This window comes from Schistocerca serialis, chromosome 8 (assembly GCF_023864345.2).
Source record: "Schistocerca serialis cubense isolate TAMUIC-IGC-003099 chromosome 8, iqSchSeri2.2, whole genome shotgun sequence".
NCBI classification, from domain to species: Eukaryota; Metazoa; Arthropoda; class Insecta; order Orthoptera; family Acrididae; genus Schistocerca; species Schistocerca serialis.
This window is the reverse complement of record NC_064645.1, coordinates 95,367,516-95,382,629: the sequence shown is the minus strand read 5'-3', so window position 1 is coordinate 95,382,629 and position 15,114 is coordinate 95,367,516. Positions and strand designations below refer to the sequence as shown.

Here is a 15,114-nt window from a genome sequence, read left to right as displayed (position 1 = left end):
CAGGGATTCGATGCGACGGAGGGTGGATGCATGTATCCTCGCTAACGGAGGACATTTTGAACATTTCCTGTAACAAAGTGTTTGAAGTCACGCTGGTACGTCCTCTTGCTGTGTGTTTCCATTCCATGATTAATGTGAATTGAAGAGAAGTAATAAAATGAGCTCTAACATGGAAAGTAAGCGTTTCCGGACACATGTCCACATAACATATTTTCTTTCTTTGTGTGTGAGAAATGTTTCCTGAAAGTTTGGTCGTACCTTTTTGTAACACCCTGTATAAAACATATTGTTGCAGTACAAAGATGAGCCAAAACATTATGACCACCTGCTTCCAACAGTTTGTTGGTAGGTTTGTGGAGGTATGTGGGATTAGATGTCTACGGACAGGTCTTGTAATTAGCGTAAAATTACGGGCCGCTGAGTTGCGTACGCGGTGATGGCGCCCGATAGCGGTTCTGGCTCAGAGACACAGATATTTATACTGCTGAAAGGTGACATGGCCGTCGCGGAAGACATCAAACATAAAGGGTTGCAAGTGGTTCAAGTGGCTCCGAGCACTATGGGACTTGACCTCTGAGGTCATCAGTCCCCTAGAACTTAGAACTACTTAAACCTAACTAACCTAAGGACATCACACACATCCATGCCCGCGGCAGGATTCGAACCTGCGACCGTAGATGTCACGCGGTGCCAGACTGAAGCGCCTAGAACCGCTCGGTGCAAGTGGTTCGCAGCTGTCAGGGTGTCTTCGATTACTACCACAGGACCCACGCAAGCGCAGGAGAATGTCTCCCATAGTATAATACTGCTCCCACCAGCCCTCGTCCGTGGTACACCGCACGTTTCGAGCCGCCGTTCACATCGATGGCGGCGTTTGTGGAGACGACCATCGACGCAGTGTGGCCAAAATGTGATTCACACAAACAGCCGACACGTTTCCATCGTTTGACGGTCGAATGGTGAAGGTCCCGTGCGCACTGCGATCGTAACTGACAATGTCGTTGGGTCAATGCATGAACACTTGGGGGTGGTCTGCTGCGAAGCCCCATGTTCAACAATGTACAAATTGGAGGGAACACATAGAAAATGTTGTGCGGAAGGCTAACCGAACATTGCGTTTTATTGTCAGAACACTTTGAAAATGTAACAGATCTACTAAGGAGATTGCCTACACTACGCTTGTCCGTCCCCTTTTAGAACTGTGCTGCGCGGTGTGGAATCCTTAGCAGATAGGACTGACTGAGTACATCAAAAAATTTCAAACACACGGAAACACGTTTTGTATTATCGCGAAATATGGGAGAGGGTGTCACTGAAATGATACTGGATTTGGGCTAGACACCATTAAAGGAAAGGCGTTTTTCGTTGCGATGGAATCTTCTCACGGAATTCAAATCACCAACTTTCTCCTCCGAATACGAAAAGATTTTGTTGACACCGACCTGCATAGGGAGAAACGATCACCACGATAAAATAAGGGAAATCGGAGCTCGTACGGAAAGACATAGGTATTCGTTCTTTCCGTGCACTCTACGAGATTGGTGTAATAGAGAATTGTGAAGGTGGTTCGATGAACCCTCTGCCAGGCATTTAAATGTGATTTGCCGAGTGTCCATGTAGATGTAGATGTAGATGAAGCGACCATAACTACTAATACGCCACACTTGTACTGTACAACCTTCCACCACTGTACCCACCCATAACTCCTGCATCAGTCTCACCCAGACTTACGCCAGTACGAAAGGCGTTTGAAAAGTCCGTGCCAAGTCCGAGAAATGGCACTACCGGCGTGTATCGAGATCGTGCTTAGTTAGTAGCATCTTTGGAAAGAACGCACACCAGGTTTCAGCCATATTGGTCTATTTCTTTGTGTTTGGAATTCGTGAGAATCAAGGAAATCGAGTGATTGTCAAAAAAAGGACGAAAAAGAATTTCGTGTGGTGATTAAACATTACTTTATGAAAGATAAAACGCCTCAGGAGACTAAATAGAAGCTTGATAAAGATTATGGTGACACTGCACCTTCGATTAGGACAGTTTATAAGTGGTTTCAAAATTTTCGGAGTGGCCATATGGGCACAAGCGATGCTGAACGTTCTGGACGCCCTGTGGAGGTTATGACTCCATAAATCATTGATAAAATCCATGATATGCCGACTGATGACATATGAGTTAAGGTGCGTGAGATTGCTAGGGCCGTGGGCATCTCGACTGAATGGGTACATAATAATTTGCATAAACATTTGGACATGAGAAAGCTATCCGCAAGATGGGTTCCGCGATTGATCACGCTTGATCTAAAACGGAATCGTGTGAAGTGTTGCAAGGGTGGTTTGCAGCTATTCGGGAAGAATCCGCAGGACTTTAAGTGTCGTTTCGTCACTGTGGATGAAACATGGATACATTACTCTACACCTGAGACCAAACAACAATCTAAACAATTGGTTACCAAGGGAGAATCTGCACCAAAAAAGGGGAAGACCATTCCTTCGGCCGGAAAGGTTATGGCGACTGTCTTTTGGGATTCACAAGGGATAATCCTCATCGACCATCTCGAAAAGGGTAAAACTATTACAGGTGAACATTATTCATCGCTATTAGACCGTTTGAAAACCGAGATGCAAAAAAAAAAAAACGCTTGCGATTCGACCGCAAAGAAGTCCTTTTCCATCACGACAATGCACCAGCACACACCTCAGCAGTTGTGGCCGCAAAATTAATGGAAATAGGATTCCAACTCGTTTCACATCCCGCCTATTCTCCAGACTTGGCTCCCTCGGACCACTATTTGTTCCCCATTTTGAAGAAATGGCTGGTGGGACAAAGATTTTATTCAAACGAGGAGGTGATTGCAGCAACTAATATCTATTTTGCAGACTTGGACAATTCCTATTATTCGGAAGGGACCAACAAATTAGAACAGCGTTGGATGATGTGTATAAGTCTAAAACGAGACTGTGTCGAAAAATAAAAAAGGTTTATCCCAAACACGTAAGTAGTTTTTATTTTTGCACTGACTTTTCAAACTCCCCTCGTATTTTCTGGATCTCCACATCTGCTTCATTCTACCAATCGCTTGAAAACCTTGAAAGACATGTACAGTGGAACGGTTCCTCATCTGCCAAACTTCTCTGTCTAGGTTCTATACCAACTCATTATTTTCCCATAATTATGTCACTCCTCAGAGTACCTTCACACCCAATATATTAATCGGAAATATCAGCCCCAGCACCCAGTACACTGTCCACTAATCGCCAACCCAGATTCCCTGCTCTGCCACTACACTCACATCTCTCTTACACGCAGATTCATGCCTTTTCCAACACCTCCAGCACTAAGTCAATCATCTTCTACCAGAAATTCAGCTACCTATTACCAGAAATTTAACCACTTTTTATTACATGACAATAAAACCCATTCTAAGATATATCTTATTAGAGTTCCTAGTCAACAACACTACACTCCTCTCAGTGCATAGCTTGATCCCTTTTCCACTCTACCCCTCTTTCAGTAACTGTTAGTTGCTCTGGGCAGTTCAACGAGGACCTATTGTAATATAGAGTGCGCGCAAAATAAAGTGGCTGGCAGCTGCGCAGTCGGCAGGTCAAGTGTGGGAAGAGCAGTAGTGGTGGGGGTTGTGGGCAGGCGCTGTAGGGAAAATGCCGAGAGCTGGAGGGGAAGTGCCCTTCTAAGCTAAAGCCTACACTCACGTCTTTTGCAAATATTAATTGGAGGCTCTCTACACTCACAGTTCCATGGCAATCATCAAAAAATATCTACAGTCACCTCTGCTTTGGTTAGTATCTAAAAATAAATCCGCTGAAAATATAATAATAGCCATGATTTATTTTCGCCTCACTTGTTAATCATTTTTAACTTTCTCAGAAGTGCAGTTAGTGACGAATTTTGAGTAGAGCCTACATTTCTTTTGTTGACATGTTAAAATTTGCTTTTTCTGCCAAAATACAGCGAAGTTTTCTTATTGTCACCTTATTTATGTAATTTTGCAGTCGCAATTACGAGAGAATTTGGAAACAGTGGTTTATGAAGGTTATTACGTGAGGAACAGAGGACAAGAAGCATCAGTATCTTATGAAAAAGCGCATTCTTGGCACAAAAATAAATGTGTAGTGTCTTTACTTTTATTTAGTCATCATTTTTATGATTGGTTTGATACAGTACACCACGAATTTGTCTTCTGTGCCAACCTCTTCATCGCAGAGCAGCACTTGCAACTTTTGTTCTCAATTATTTGCTGGATGTATTCCAAACTCTGTTTTCCTTTACAGTTTTTACTCTCTATAGCTCCCACGAGGACCATGGAAGTTACTCTGTGATGTCTTAACAGATGTCCTATCATCCTGTCCTTTCTTCTTCTCAGAGTTTTCCATATATTCCTTTCCTTATTGATTATGTGGAGGTCATCCTCATTCATTACCTTTTCAGTTCACATAATCTTCAACAGTCTTCTGTAACACCATATCTGAAATGCCTCGATTCTCCTCTTTTCTGTTTTTCCCACAATACTTGTTTCGCTACCATATAACGCTGTGATCCAAAGGTATATTCTCAGAAATTTCAAGGCCTATGTTTGTTACCAGTAGGATTTTCTTAGCCAGGAATGCCCTTTTTAGACTACCAGTGCTACTCTGCCTTTATGTCTTACTTGCCCTGTCCGTCATAGGTTACCTTGCTCTCTAGGCAGCAGAATTCCCTATCTTCACCTATATAGTGTCCCCAATCTTGATGTTAAGTTTCTGGTTATTCTCATTTCTGCTACTTCTCATTACTTTCGTCTTTCTTCGATTTACTCTCAGTCCATGTTCTATACACATTAGACTGTTCATTCTATTCAGCAAATCCGGTAATTCTTCTTCACTTATACAGAAGATAGCAGTCTCCTCAGCGAATCTCTTCATTGATATCCTTTCACCGTGAATTTATTGCACTCTTGGACCTTTCTTATATTTCTGTAATTGGCTTCTTCGTTGTATAGACTGAGCGGTAGAGGGGAAAGATTGCGTCCCTGTCTTACACCCTTTTTAATCCGAGCACTTCGTTGTTGGTCGTCCACTCTTATTATTCCCTCTTGACTCTTGTAAATACAGTATATCACCCGTCTTTCCCTATAAGTTACCCTTATATTTTCAGAATTTCGAACATCTTGCACCATTTAACATTGTCGAAAGCTTTTTTCAGGTCGAAAAATCCTATGAACATGTTTTGATTTTCTTCAGTCGTGCTTCCAATACGGTCCGCAGCTCGTGGTCGTGCGGTAGCGTTCTCGCTTCCCACGCCCGGGTTCCCGGGTTCGATTCCCGGCGGGGTCAGGGATTTTCTCTGCCTCGTGATGACTGGATGTTGTGTGATGTCCTTAGGTTAGTTAGGTTTAAGTAGTTCTAATTTCTAGGGGACTGATGACCATAGATGTTAAGTTCCATAGTGCTAACAGCCGTTTTTTTTTTTTTTTTTTTTTTTGCTTCCATTACCAATCGCAACATCAGAATTGCCTCTCTCATGCCTTTACCTTACCTAAAGCCAAACCGATCGTCATTTAACACATCCTCAGTTGTCTTTTCCATTCTTCTGTGTGTTATTCTTGTCAGCAACTTGGATGCATGGGCGGCTAAGCCAGTTGTGCGATAATTCTCGCGCTTGTCGTCAATCTTCGAAATTGTGTGGATGATGTTTTTCCGAAAGTGTGATGTTATATCGCCAGACTCACACACTCTACTTGTCAAGGCAAATAGTCGTTTGGCAAATAGTCGTTTTGTCGCCGCTTTCCCCAATGTTTTTAGATATTCTGATGAATGTTACCTGTCCCTTCTACCTTATTCGATCGCAAATCTTCCAGATCTCTTTTGAATTCTGATTTTAATACTGGATCCCTTATCCCTTTAATGTTGATTCTTCTTTCTTCTTGTGTCACGTCATCAGACAAGAATTTCCCCTCGTAGAGGCCTTCAGCGAATTCTTTCCACCTATCCGCTCTGTTCTCTGCATTTAATAGTGAATTCCTATTGCAGTCTTGTTGTTACCACCCTTACTGTTAATTTCACCGAAGGTTGTTTTGACTTTCCCGTGTGCTGAGACAGACCTTCCGACAATCATTTCTTCTCGATTTCTTCACATTTTTCCTGGAGCCATTTCGCCTTAGCTTACCTGCTCTTCCTGTTTATTTCATTACTAAGTGACTTGTATTCCTGTATTCCTGAGTTCCCCTGAACATTTTTGTACTTCTATCGTACATCAGCTGCGGTATTTCTACTGCTGCCCACGATTTCTAAGCAGTTACCTTCTTTATACACATGTTTTTCTTTCCAAAATCTGTGATTGCCCTTTTTATAGATGTCCATTCATCTTCAACTGATCTGCCAACTGAGCTATTCCTTATCACAATATCTATAGCCTCGAAGAACTTCAAGCTTATCTCTTCATTCCTTAGAACTTCCGTATCCCATTTCTCTGCGCATTAATTCTTCCTGACTCTTAAGCTTCAGTCTTCTCTTCATCATTACCAAATTGTGGTTTGAGTCTATATCTGATTCTTTGTGCACGTTACAATCTAGTATCTGACTTCGGAATCTCTGCCTGACACTGATGTAATCTCACTGAAATGTTCCCATATTACCAGGCCTTTTCCAATATCTCTCCTCCTCTTGTGATACTTGAACAGTGTATTCGCTATTGCTAGCTGGACTTTACTGCAGAACTCAATTATTCTTTCTCCTCTCTCATTCCATGTACCAAGCCTTTATTCTTCCACAAGCCTTTCTTCTACTCCTTCCCGTGGAACATCATCCCCACCCCCATGACTATTAGATTTTCATCTCCCTTTACGTACTGAATTACCCGTTCAGTATCCTGATAAACTTTCTCTTTCTCTTCATCTACGGCTTGGGACGTCGGCATGTATACTTTAATTATTGTTGACGCTATTGGTTCGCTGTCAGTTCTGATGAGAACAGCCATGCCACTGAACTGTTGACTGTAACTCATTCACTGCCCTACCTTTCTGTTCATAACGAATGCTACTCTCGTTATGCCCTTTTCTGCTGCTATTAATATTACCTTGTACTTATCTGACCAGAAATCCCCTCTCTTGTTTCCACTTCAATTCACTGACCCCCACTATTTCTAGTTTGAGCCTTTACATTCCCCTTTTCAAATTTTCTAGCTTCCCTACCACGTTTGAACTTCTGACATTCCACCCTCCTACTCCTAGAACGTTATCCTTTAGTTGGTTATTCCATCTTTGTCTCGTGGTCACCCTCCCCCCCACCCCCCTCTCCTTGGCAGTCCGTTCCCGGAGATACAGTGGGATCTACGCCGAATCGCCGTTGAGGAGTGGGTGCCTTGATGATATTGTTGATGATATTGATGAATACAGGCATGCATCAGAGCAAGAGGACGTGCTACTGGGTATTAGAGGTACCGGTATTTACAGCAATGTGGACCATCACCTCTGACGGCCTCGCTGTATGGTGGTACAACATGCAATGTATGGTTTTCATGAGCAATTAAAAGGCGGAAATGAAGTTTATGTTGATATCTATTCCAATTTTCTGTGTAGGTTCCGGAACTCTCAAAACCGTGGTGTTGCAAAACTTTTTTTGATTTGTGTATTAAATCTGAAGTCATAAAATATTAAGAAAATGAAGTCAAAAGCAACACATCCAGTTGTTATTTTATGTTTAATAGTAAAATTTGCATTTTTTAAATCTTTTCAGAATTTTTGTTTTGATGATGATTAGAGTCGAAAACGGTTAACTGTCAAATAACCATATGCGATCAAACCATTTGTAACTTTTCTGTGGCAGATTAAAAATGTGCCGGCAAAAAACTGGAACCTGGGAGATTTCCCTTTGGGGGACAAATGCTCTGCCGACTGAGCTATCACGACCCACCCTCTGACTCCTACTTCTGGCAGTGCCGCATCTCTTAGCTCCAAAGCACCACACAAGTCGCCTGCATACCTTGAGGGACTAGGACTCTTGGAAGGAAGGATACAGCCAGAGAGTAGGGGATTGTTTCAACACGAGTTTTCACTTTCTAGTGGAGTGGGGCGCTGATTGAAACACCGTAACATATGAAAACTGTGTGCCAGACAGGGACTCGAACTCTGCGTGGGTCGTCAATCGCCCTCGAATGGCTCAGTCGGTAGGAAGGCAGAGAGAGGTTCTTGGTTCGACTGCGAGTCTGGCACACAGTTTCTGTTCTGCAGAGTCAAAACTCAATCTAAGGCACATTTCTGAATAAAAGAATATACACTCACGGAAAAAAAAATCATAACACCAAGAAGCAGTCGTGCGACATAAGTGAAAGTTGGTAGCCGTATTTCTACACTGAAGAACCAAAAAAAACTGGTACACCTGCCTAATATCGAGTAGGGGCTCAACGAGTCGCAGAAGTGTCACAACTAGACCTGGCATGGACTCGACAAATGTCTGGCGTATTGCTGGAGGGAACTGACACAATGAATCCTGCAGGGCTGTCCATAAACCCGTAAGACTAGGACGGGGTGGAGATCTCTTCTGAACACCACAGTGAAAGGCATTCCAGATGTGCTCAAACATGTTCATGACTGGGGAGTTTGGCCAGTGGGAGTGTTTAAACTCAGAAGAGTATTCCTGGAGCAACTCTTGTAGCTATCCAGGACGCATGGGATGTCGCATTGTCCTGCTTCAATTGTCCAAGTTCGTCGAAATGCACAATGGACGTGAAAGGATGCAGGTGATCAGACAGGATGCCTATGTGCGTAACAACTGTCAGAGTAGTATCTAGACGTATCAGGAGTCCCATATCACTCCAACTGCACACACCCCACACAACTACAGAGCCTCCACCAGCTTGAACAGTCCCCTGCTGACACGCAGGGTCCATGGATTCATTAAGTTGTCTCCATACCTCCACACGTCCATCAGCTCTGTATAATTTTAAACGAGACTGGTCCGAGAAGGGAACAAGTTTCCAGTCATCAACAGTCAAATGTCGGTGTTGACGAGTCCAGGAAAGGAGTAAAGCTTTGTGTCGTGAAGTCATCAATGGTATACGAGTGGGCCTTCGGCTCTGAAAGCCCATATGGATGATGCTTCATTGACTGGCTTGAACATTTACGCTTGTTCATGGGCCAGCGTTTAAATATGCAGCAATGTACGGAAGGGTTGCACTTCTGTCACCTGGAACGATTCTCTTCAGTCGTCGTTGGTCCCGTTCTTGCAGGATCTTTTTTCGACCGCAGCGATGTCCGAGATTTGATGTTTTACCGGATTCCTGATATCCACGGTACCTTCCTGAGATGGTCGTACAGGAAAATCCCCACTTGATCGCTACCTCGGAGATGCTATGTCCCATCGCTCATGCGCCCTCTGTAACCCCATGTTCAAACCCACTTAAATCTGGACAACCTGCCATTGTAGCAGCAGTAACCCATCTAGCAACTATATAGGTGTTGCCTACCACAGCGACGTATTCTGCCTGTTTACTTGTGTCTATATTTGAATACGCATGTCTGTCTATATTTCACGTCAGTCGCATAGAAATCGCGCTAGAAATGCCAGTGAGGTTGCAAAACAGATTTGCTTTAAATACCACGCTATAAAGGTCGCGAGCGTTAGTTACTTTTGAGATTGGACGTGGAGAGTTGATTTTAGTCAATAATGCCTTTAAGGCGACAAAGACGACACTTAGTTTGATCAAGGTCGTGTACTAGAGCTACGAGAAGCTGGATGTTCCTTCCGCGATATTGAAGAAAGACTTGAGAGGAATATAGCCACTGTACATTACTGCTGGCAGCGGTGGACACGAGAACATACGGTCGCAACAAAACCCGGCTCCGGACGGCCACGTGGCACAATGGAGAGGGAAGACCATCGTGTTGGGTGTGTGTCTGTGGCACATCACACTGCATCTGCAGCAGCTGACACCACAGTGTCAAAACGAACTGTTACAAATCATTTTTAAATCAACACACCGCCATTTGACTGTATTGTTGTTTCTTTAATTGTGACCCAGGTTTCGGCCTTTAATGCCATTTTGCTGAATATGTTATTAACATATTTAGTGATCTTTTTACAAGATGATGATTTTGCATCTGGCATTCCGTTGGGAGCGAATATTTTTCTTAATTTATGATCAGTTTTGAGTCTGATGTCCTGCAATATATGTTAATGACAAAAACATAATCACTTGAAAATGGTATAACAGGCCGAAACATGGGTCGAAATTACATAAACAACAATACAGTTTAATGACGATAAGTTCATTTAAAAATTATTGTATGACTGTTGCTGTGCAACATCAAAAACTATTTGTTACAAATCAGTTACTTCAATGGCAGCTCCAAACCAGACGCTCTGTACCGTGCATTCCAGTGACCCCAAACCACTGCCATTTGCGACTTCAGTGGTATTAAGCGAGAGCACATTGGAGGGCAGGGCGGAGGTCTGATGTTTTCTCTGATAAAAGCTGGTTCGGCCTCGGTGCCAGTGAAGGCCGTGTTTGTTAGAAAAGAGGCCAGATGAGATACTGCAGCCAACCTGTCTTTGTGCAAGATACACTGGATCCACACCGCGATTTATGGTTTGGACTGTGATTTCGTATGCCAGTAGGAGCACTCTCGTCATTATCCTACGCACCCTGACTGCAAATTTGTACGTCATTTGGTGATTCGACCTGCTGTGCTGCCATTCATGAAGTGAATTTGAGGAAGTGTTTTCCAATAGGATAACACTCGCCCACGTACCGCTGTTGTAACCCAACATACTCTACAGAATGTCGATCTGTTCCCTTAGCCTGCTGGAACATCAGATCTGACTCCAATCGAGCACGTAGGATACCATGGGACGACAACACCAGCGTCATTACATATCAGCATTAACAGTCCGTGTATTGGCAGGCGAAGTGCAACAGGCATGGATCTCCGTCCCAAAAAATGACGTCCAGCGTCTGTACCACACAATGCATGACCGCTTGCATGTATCCGTTCAACATTCAGGCTGTTAATGTACCACTAATTTACAGTTTTCAGTGGTTTATCTCATGCGGTGAACTTGCAGTGTTGTTGTTGATATGGTCTTCAGTCCAGAAACAGGTTTGATGCAGCTCTCCATGCTACTCCATCCTGTGCAAGCTTCTTCATCTCCTAGTACCTACCGCAACCTTCATCCTACAGAATGTGTTTAGTGTATTCATCTCTTGGTCTCCCTCTACGATTTTTACCCTTCACGCTGCCCTCCAATACTAAACTGGTGATCCCTTGCTGCCTCAGAATATGCCCTACCAACCGATTCCTTCTTCTAGTCAAGTCATGCCACAAACTTCTCTTCTCTCCAATTCCATTCAATACCTCCTCATTAGTTATGTGATCTACCCATCTAATCTTCAGCATTCTTCTGTAGCACTACATCTCGAAAGCTTCTATTCTCTTCTTGTCTAAACTATATATCGTCCAAGTTCCACTTCCATACATGGCTACACTCCATGCAAATACTTTCAGAAGCGATTTTATGACACTTAAATCTATACTCGATGTTAACAAATTTCTCTTCTTCACAAACGCTTTCCTTGCCATTGCCAGTCTACATTTTATATTCTCTCTATTTCGACCATCATCAGTTATTTTGCTCCCCAAATAGAAAAACTCATTTATTACTTTAAGCATCTCATTTCCTAATCTAATTCCCGCAGAATCAGCCGATTTAATTCGACTACGTTCCATTATCCGTGTTTTGCTTATGTTGATGTTCATCTTATATCCTCCTTTCAAGACACTGTCCATTCCATTCAGCTGCTAATCCAGGTTGCTCTTGCAATGTTAATCACTTAAATATGTTACCTATACAGAGACACTCCCAAATTTCACTACTCTACATTAATTATTTTTTTGTCTTAGATTCTCAGTCAGTGTATTTCACGTAGACCGCAACGATCTGCCTGACAATGTGAAATTTAGTGGTGCATCTTAACTAAAATCTTGTACTTCTAAAAACAGAATTTTTTATCTGTTTTAAGTCATTAAAATTTTTATTAAACATCTAAAACTTTTGCATGAAGGGTGGTTGGTTGGTGGGGGGGAGTAGGGGACCAAACAGTGAGGTAATCGGTTTTAGTCTCTGTGAACCTGCGTGCTCGTGAGGACTCGAAATTTAAGGGAAGACGAAAGTTTATATTAACTCTCGCTGTTATGAGGGTGCTTTAGAATTATGATTCTGCATAATTTATTACCTACACTAATAGCATTTATTTATGATTCAAGACAATTAGTCTCAACCGTCACTAGACTGTCCCTTTCATTTCTGTTGCACTGCAGGTGATGACCGCGGAAGCCACCACCGTGCTGCCTGCCTGGCTGGACAAGCAGTTCGCGGAGACCTCGCTGAAGGAGAGCGACGCGTCCAGAGACTTGAAGGTCGCCTCGGTGGCTGTGCAGAGGGCGACGGCTACGGGCGACAACTACCTCAGCGACGTCTACCGCATGACTGTCAAGCTGGAGCGCGACGCCAGTCCCCATGGCAGCTCCCTGTCGCTGATCATCAAGTGCCTCCCGACGGGAGAGGAGATGCAGAAGTTGGTGCAGGAGATACAAGCCTTCGAGCAGGAGACTCGCATGTTCTGCGAGACCATTCCCGCGATGTCACAAATCCTGGAGAAGGCGGCACCTGGTAAATACACACAGCTGTCTGCCAAGTGTTTCGCCTCTGGGAGGCAGCCGGTCAGCTATCTGGTTCTCGAGGACTTGAAGGCCAGAGGATTCTCGCTGGCGAAGAGGTGCAGCGGACTCGATTTGGCGCACTCCAAACTCGTGGTCAGGAAACTGGCAGAGTTCCACGCGGCCTCCGTCAAGCTCTTCGAGCAGGACCCATCGGCTCTGGACAACTACATGGTCTTCAAGTCGTTCCACGGATCTACGACGCAGCATGTGGAGACCTTCCTGAAACAGGGTTGCAGGTTACTCGCGGATCAGTTGGACACGTTAGACAGATCGTACTCAAGGTATGCGCCGAGGATACGAACTCTCGCAGAAAGCATATTTCCACGGCTAGCTGACTTGACGGAACGGAAGGGAAAGTTTCGTGTGCTAACTCACGCAGATACCTGGGTCAACAACATCATGTTCAAATATGCTGCTGGCGTCGTCCAAGACGTGATCCTACTCGATTTCCAGTTGTCTGCGTACTGTTCACCTTCGATTGACTTGCAATATTTTACTCACACAAGCCTTACGGAAGAAGTGTACGCCAATCATTTAACAGACCTTCTGAAGGAGTACCACAGCCATTTAATCGAGGTGATGAACGATATTGGTATCAGTACGGACAAGCAGATATCCTTTGAGGAGCTACTGAAGGATTTCGAGGCGCATGCACTGTACGCCGTTTTTTCGGCAGTAGCAGTGCTGCCAATCGTGCGCACTCAAGACGAAACTAGATTCGATGTGGAAGCGTCTCTGAACGGAAGTGACAGTCCTGCCAACAGAAACACCTTCGCTAGCGCTCAGTATATGCAGGCTATAAAACAAATGCTGCCAGAATTTGAAAAGAGTGGCCTACTGTAGTCGTCCTGTTGCGTGTCAGAAGCAACTCACTCACGATGGACGAATTTTCTCCATCTTGATTTGCTCTCCCAATTTCTCCACTGTCTCCACTACACTCATTTCCTTATGAAAGAGGAGAAACGTAAGTTAGCCAATGTAATACGAAAGACGCTCTAGAATGTTCTTGATTGTAGCACTCTACACCCAAGTCGTATTATAAGTGCGTTACAGCTTGAACAGCTTCAGACAGCTCGTTGAAATCTACCTGTGTACCTGTTACGTCACGACTGCAGTCAGGCCCCACTCCACGATGGGTTCCACTATTTGCGTCAGCACGCTGCCATTACATGAGGGACAGACTTTCACACTCTGAACTCCTGTCGATTTCGGCTGCACTGTGTAGTTGTTTAAGACTACTTGTGTGCTTACTTGATAGACTCGATGTGGATAGTGTTGCGGAAGTATGTACTTTCTGGTGTTCGACTACTGGACCGTCCATGTTTTTGTCTGAGTTTTTTGTGCCAGTAACTGATCAACGTGAAAATAAATCTGTCTGGTGGAGAGACAATAAATTTAGATTTGAAATGCTTATACCAGATATATTTCTCGGAATTAGAAACCATGACTCCTTAACCTCTTAATTGTAAGCTAGTGTAATAACCAGTAAAACATGAGTGACCAGATAAATAATTGTTTAATCATCTTAAAAAAAAAGGACTGCTCTGTAACTTTGTTCTTGTGTTTCGCCAGTCCTCTGCTTGACCTTCCAGCTACCCATGCAATTCTTTAAAAAATGAAGAACGTACTTACTATCTAATTAAATAATATGGAAATGGAATGCTGCTGATGGCACCTGCGAACTGTCCCGTAGTTTGTAAGGAAACAAGATACACGAGTGGAGTGTAATAAGAATATCTAACTACTGCCATCTGGCTTGCAGTGAAAGATGAATGTACATCTCCGTGCTGACGTACAACTTAGATTCTATGCACTCTATTGGTAAGCAAGGCTCTGTGTAAGCTGGTTACTCGCTTCATAGATACCTTTCTATTAGTCCAGAACAGATTGGAGAAAAACACCAATTTTTTACTTTCTGCAAAGAAAATGGAGAACTAGCACCTTGTATTTCATGATACCTATGTCCATCATCCCCTCCCCCCCCCCCCCCTGCATGAACCATGTACCTTGCCGTTGGTGGGGAGGCTTGAGTGCCTCAGAAATACAGATAGCCGTACTGTAGGTGCAACCACAACAGAGGGGTATCTGTTGAGAGGCCAAATGCATGGTTCCTGAAGAGGGGCAGCAGCTTTTCAGTAGTTGGAGGGGCAATAGTCTGGATAATTGACTGATCTGGCATTGTAACACTAACCAAAACGGCCTTGCTGTGCTAGTACTGCGAATGGCTGAAAGCAAAGGGAAACTACAGCCGTAATTTTCCTGAAGGCATGCAGCTTTTCAGTATGGTTAAATAATGATGGCGTCCTCTGGGGAAAAATATTCTGGAGGTAAAATAGTCCCCATTGGGATCTCCAGGTGGGGACTACTCAGGAGGACGTTATTATCAGGAGAAAGAAAACTGG

At 43.7% G+C, this 15,114-nt stretch overlaps 1 protein-coding gene across 2 annotated transcripts in view; it reads left to right on the top strand.

Moving 5' to 3' along the window:
- LOC126416509 (uncharacterized) overlaps positions 1–14,091 on the top strand; it is a 563,150-nt gene extending 549,059 nt beyond the window's left edge. For both annotated transcript variants that reach the window (XM_050084252.1, XM_050084251.1), the window contains exon 2: positions 12,311–14,091. In XM_050084252.1, coding sequence (XP_049940209.1) covers positions 12,314–13,555 — 1,242 coding nt within the window. In that variant the 5' untranslated portion in view covers positions 12,311–12,313 and the 3' untranslated portion in view covers positions 13,556–14,091. The remainder of the gene's footprint in view (positions 1–12,310) is intronic.
- The last annotated feature ends 1,023 nt before the right edge of the window (positions 14,092–15,114 follow it).